Source organism: Drosophila tropicalis, unplaced genomic scaffold, assembly GCF_018151085.1.
Source record: "Drosophila tropicalis isolate 14030-0801.00 unplaced genomic scaffold, ASM1815108v1 contig_593, whole genome shotgun sequence".
NCBI lineage: Eukaryota > Metazoa > Arthropoda > Insecta > Diptera > Drosophilidae > Drosophila > Drosophila tropicalis.
Genome location: NW_027173070.1, coordinates 18,531,964 through 18,537,963, shown reverse-complemented (window position 1 = coordinate 18,537,963; position 6,000 = coordinate 18,531,964). Strand labels below are relative to the sequence as shown.

The 6,000-nt window shown below is 39.3% G+C and overlaps 1 protein-coding gene across 1 annotated transcript; it reads right to left on the bottom strand.

Annotated features, from left to right (window-relative positions):
• Positions 1–2,007: 2,007 nt before the first annotated feature.
• On the bottom strand, positions 2,008–5,717 carry Ppa (Partner of paired). Its single transcript, XM_068289231.1, has one exon. The coding sequence runs from the start codon at positions 5,310–5,312 to the stop codon at positions 3,690–3,692; it is 1,623 nt and encodes a 540-aa protein (XP_068145332.1). The 5' UTR covers positions 5,313–5,717; the 3' UTR covers positions 2,008–3,689.
• Positions 5,718–6,000: the final 283 nt, after the last annotated feature.

Here is a 6,000-nt window from a genome sequence, read left to right as displayed (position 1 = left end):
CATCTACATATATATAAATATATATATATATATATAAGTATGTATGTAAGTAGATATACATCTCTGGCTGGGCTGCAAATTTTCGATTGCAATTGCATTAGTATATGTTGGCCCTTTTGTTCATTACACGCACACACTCACACGCATCTACTTTATATATATATATTTTTTTTTGTTTTTACATATATAGAAAATGCTTGCATAAAATAAAATTCAAATGAAAATAGATAAAACAGAAATTGCATCTCCCCCTGTGGATTAGATTGAGTGACTCCAGTGGAAGGATAGAGAAAGTTAGCTAGAACATTGACCATGTCGGTTCCCAATAATGGAAAGGAAACATGACAAACGTTGTTGATATAGAAAATAATATTATCCTACTGATGAAACTTGCAGCTTAAAGGCTGACACCTCAGAAACCGATCTGGTTACTGACCTGGGGTCAAAAAAACTCATGGGGACTTGAGAATCCAAGAGTTTCTTCTTCATTGCCACAAGGCGTCTAAGAGATGTATCTGGACCTTGGTAAGCATCATTTGATTATCTCATTCACTAATTCGCATTCTTCTCAACTCACTCAATTAATATCTTCAAATCTAAACCGTGAAAGGACTGTCTTCTGAAGGGATTTCCCCTGTAGTCTGTAATCATTACATCCCTGTGAAGATTTGGAAAGTGCTGATAATGATTTTTACCATAGGAATAGTATAAACTGGCTACAACAAACAATAAAAGAAAGGATCTGCTTGATCCTTGTTTCACTTTATGTCAAGTTAAAAGAACCTTTCACAAAATTTAAGAGTGTGTGTTTCGTTTTCCGCTTCTTAACCCATTCCCAGGGTCAGTTACCATGTTTTTAGATGCACTTAGTTATTATGGATTGGATTGGATTGACCTATAATTGGTTTATAAAACAGATTCAGTAATACGACTATAATATTCTTACCAGAGCTGAAGAAGATAGCCTTCTAACAACAAGAATTGCTTCTAAGCAATCTACAGACGGTTGAGGTTGTTCCTGTTTTGGAATCTTACTTTACTTTATGTTTCATAGATTTGTTCTGTAGCCTTTATCCTGAGAGAATGCATCTTAGTACCCTAAAAGCTTTCTATAAGATTTTTTTTTATGCAGACTCTGTTTAATGAAAATCTATGGATCATTTGAAGGACATCAGCAAAGAATCATTGTCCTGTCAATCTCATATGTTTGAATGATTCACCTTTTTGTCCCTCACACCTGATAATAAAGGATCGAAACAGGACAAATATATGAATTCAGACTCTCTTGGGTAACTTTTCTTCTCAATTCCAGCATTGTCCCTTAAAGGACTCTACCACATTTGGTTGGTAGTGTTTCCTGTGTCTTGTTCTCTTCATTTTCCCTTTGGTTCCCATTCAAAAAACTTGCGATTTCGCTTAGTTCTTTTTCAATTTTTTGGTTTGCAATTTTTTGTTTTGTTTTTTTGTATTTAGTTTATTTCTCCATCGATCTCTTTCGTATCCTTCACTCATTTTCTGAATGCTACAACAAAAATATCAATAATCAAAAGTTTATACACAAAATAATTTCCAAAAAACTTAAGTGCTATAGAAATATGTATAAGAAATTGAGAAATTTCAAGACTTTTCATTCAATCAACATTTTAGTTTCTCTACGTTTCATATACATTAGTTAGATTTTTGTTTTTGTTTTTTGTTTTTTGAAATAAGGCATTCTGTAATATTGCATTTTAACAAATAATAAAAAGTTGCTGAATAATTTTACTGAATTTGTTTTGTTCTTTTTGTTTTTGTTGTGCTAGTTCATCTTAAAAAACATAACATTTGTTTGTCGATCTTACGAATTAACAAAAAATTACATAAATTGTTTTAAATTTTCTTTTATTTTTTACTTTTTTTTTCTTAGTTTTGTTTTTGTTTTATAATTTTTGTTGTTGTTGTTTTTACATTTTATATCACAATAGAAAAAAGAATCGAATTTACATATTCTTTTCAAATCGTTTGTTGTTTTTTTTTGTTTTTTCTTTTTATATATGCTTAAATTAAACAATCAAAATAATTTACAGAATTTCTCATATTTTTTGTTTTTCTTTTTTTTTTGCTAAACAAAGTTTTTTTTTTTTTTTCATTTTTTAGAGGTTTTTTTATGCTTATTTATTTGTTTAGGTTTTAGTTATTTGACTAATTGTTGTTGGACTTAGAAAACTAAGAATTAAATGTTAAATATATATATATGTATATATATTTTAGTTGTTTTAGTTCGATTAAATGTCTACTATTAACATGGTTTTATTAACTAAATTTAAACGGCATAACTAACGACGCTGCACTAAACCCAATACGAATTCAGTTAATTGAAAGAACAGAGCAAAAAGAGATAATTTTTAAGAGAGAGAGAGAAAATAACAACAATTAAGACAAAAAAATAGTAACTCAAGCCGAATAATTGTATACCCTAGCAAAGCAGTAGAGTGACTTGTTTCTATTGGCAATATATGTTTTAGTTAACAGATCATGTGGAACAAGAATATATATAGTTTGCACACTTAGTGTATACTCTTTCATTTTGCTAGGGTATCCCCTAAGAACAACCTAACAGCAGCAGCAACAACAACAACAGCAGACTATAGAGAGCAAACAAAGTTTCTGTCAAGTTTTTCTCTCCCCCACTCAGTCACTCACTCACACACTGACTCTCTCTCCCAGTCTCTCAAACAAAAACAAAAGGCAAAGCTTACAATTTGCTAGCAGCAGAGCAGCTGGCGTCTGTTTATAGCCCCCGTTGTTCTTGTTGCTGTTGTTGGAGGACGCTGCTGCTGCTGCTGGCCGAAGCGTGAATTAAAATAAACTATTTAAATTTATTTGCATCTGTTTAACTGCGGCCTGCATTGCATACGATACATATGTATATACATATATGTATGTATTTATATGTATGTATGTGTGTCCCCACTCTTTCACCCGCTTAGCTTTGCCTTTTTGCCTCACTCTCTCTCTCTCTCTCATACACACACTGACACTCTCTAGCATGAAGCTTATCGTGCGGTCTCCATCGCCTTGCACTTTGTTGCTGCAGTCGCCATTGCCTTTGCTTCTCTTGTTGCTGTTGTTGTTGCTGTTTCATTTTTCTGGTTTTGTTATTTTATCGCTGCGTGCGTGCAAGCCGACTTTACCTACTCCCCCCGTCTAGCGACCAACCCCCCGCTAGGAACACGCACACAAACACACACACACACACGCAGATCTAAAGCCAGGCAGCGGCAGCTCCATGACGCCAACTCTGCCTGTGAGTATAAGTAACTGTGCATGTGTGTGTGTGTGCGTGTTGTTGTTGTCGGTGTGTGTTTCATTTCATTGTTTGCTCTTTGTTGTTGTTCTTGGTGTTGTTGCTGTTGTTTTCTCTGCTTCTCTGCCTGTTTCTACTCGATTCGTTTATGTGTATGTATGTAAGTATATGAAAAATTTAGTACAGCGTGTGGGGTATGGCAAACGAAAGCTATGAGTTTTCAATGTATCTTCTTCTTCTTCTACTACAACTACTTCTTCCTCTTATTACCTCCCGCGCGTGCTCCATCGCCTTATCCTTAACCTTACACGCACTTTGTGTTGTTGTTGGTATCCTCTGCCATTCGAAGCTTTGCCCTCTCGGCCTCGGCCTTCGCACAGGCATTACAATCATGATGGACGCATCATCTGACCAACCAGAGACCCAAATTCAATTTCTGTAATTTTGGCAGTTTCATAATGATGTCAATGCCCTTGGATGTCAATTGAGTGCAACCATAGAGATCGATGGTCTTTAAGTTGGTGAGATCCTCGGCCAATGTTTGTAAGCCCTTATCGGTGATCCTGCTGCATTGTCCTATATTCAAGTTCTCCAGTTCCTGCAACGATTTGGCTATCTTGAGCATACCCTGATCGGTAATCTGGCATTGATTCAAGGATAACGAACGCAGACGATATAATCCTTGGGCTATATGTGTCAGGGCCTGATCACTGATCTTGTCGCAAAAGCTGACATCAAGGGAATTGATGCCACTGCCTCCTTCGGTGAGATAGGCCATGCCTATATCGGAGATGTTGTCGCAGGATCGTAGATTGAGTTGCTCTAGCTTGGGCATGCGAGCCAAGTGCTTGAGGCCGCTATCCGTTACGGAAACGCAAAAGCTGAGATTGATCGACTTTAGTGAAGTGAGACCTTGTGCTATATGTCCGAGAGCTTCGTCACTCAAACGCTGACAATCCTGTAGACCCAAATACTCCAATTGTAGATTACCTTCGGCCGTTTCGCGGCTAAATCCAGCCAAATGTCCAATACCCTGATCACTTATGTGCCAGCAGGAACGCAGATTTAAGTGCTTCAACTTCTTGAGACCCCACGCTATCAGGAGTAGTCCAGTGTTGGTTATATTGCAGCATCCTCCAAGCTCTAGGGTCTCCAGATTTCTCAAGTGTTGCGCTATTCTGCCCAAACTTGTGTCCGTAATCTGTTTGCATAGGGAGAGATCAAGGGTCTTCAGATTCGGTAGATCAACACTGAAGGCATGTCCCAGATTCATGTCGGCCACATTGAAGCAACCGCTGAGATTAAGCGAGGTCAACGCCGGTACGCCCAACACAAGATCCTTGAGTGAACGTCGCAGCGACAAGATCTGCACCTTTTTGATGCCCCGGCGAACCAGGCAATTGAAGAGACTGGGACTGGAACGTTTCAGATGCAATTTGGCCTCCACACCCTTCCACACACTTTTCGCATATGCAGCATCTCGCCAGGCTGTGCACACCTGAGCGGCTCTACCCAGATCTCGGACGGGCAAATGTTCGAATATCTGTTCAAGCAATTCGGGAAATAGATTGCTAATGTGTGTACCCTCAATGGGCGGTGGACTGTCCGGCGAGGCGGGTCTATGCTGATGATGATGGTGGTGATGATGATGGTGCTGGGCATGTGCGGCCGCTGCGGCGGCGGCTGCTGCTGCCGCTGCTGCAGCATGTTGCAGGTAGAGCGCCGGGGGCAATGTCTGCAATTGTGGACGATGATGGAGAGCGTAGGGCGTAAAACGCAGCAGGTGGTGGGCACTGCTGCGTGTTAGCCCAGGCAGCTCTGTCTGTTGATACAGTTCATCCATATTCCATGTGGGGGCGCCGCCATTAGATGCACCACTGGGAGCGGCAGCAACGGCAGCGGGATTGGCTCCTCCACCGCCACCATTAGTTCCGCCACCGCCATGATAGTTGGTAAGGGCAGCTGCTGTCTGTAGTGAAATTGTTGTCTGATGATGGAAGGGCAACAGTTCTGTATTGGTGGCCATTCCTGCTATGGACTCGGTATTCCTCTTCTAGCTTTTTTTTGCTTCACTCGCCTGAGGGTTATTTAGTTTGGGTGTGTGTGTGTGAGTGTATGTCTGCCTTCTTATAAACGTCGCATTTTCAATCAAAAAACAAAAGACTCGATTGTAGGGGACTAGTCCGATATTATAAATATCTATGTATATATACTTTTCTTTTAAAATTCACTCGTCAATTTTGCACTTTTTTTCTTGTTGTTGTTATTATTTGATTTTTGCGCTTCTTTATTTGTCAACACTTGGCCTTTGGCTTGGTTTGGCCAGAGTTGAAAACTAACTATAATTCCCAAACACAGCGTTAAGAGATCCAAAAAATGTTTTTTTCTTATGCTGGACACAGTCTCGCGCAGACACAACCGAACCGGATGACAATGATGCAAAAACTAAACTTTTTTTTTTTTTCGCCGTTGCTTATACCACGAAACAGAGCATAAGAGTGTGTGTGTGAGTATCTGTGTGAGACAGGCAGAGCGTTTGATATTCAGCAATGGCCGTCAAGGCAGAAACGCAGGTAGAAATATAAGGGAGAGAGCGAGAGAAAGAGAGCGAACTGGCTGAATTGGGATTCCATATTGCGTCGTGTGGGTTTTTTTTGTTGCTTCTAGCGGGTTTATGGCTAGATTTGTTCGAACAAAGGAAATCCCCATATGAT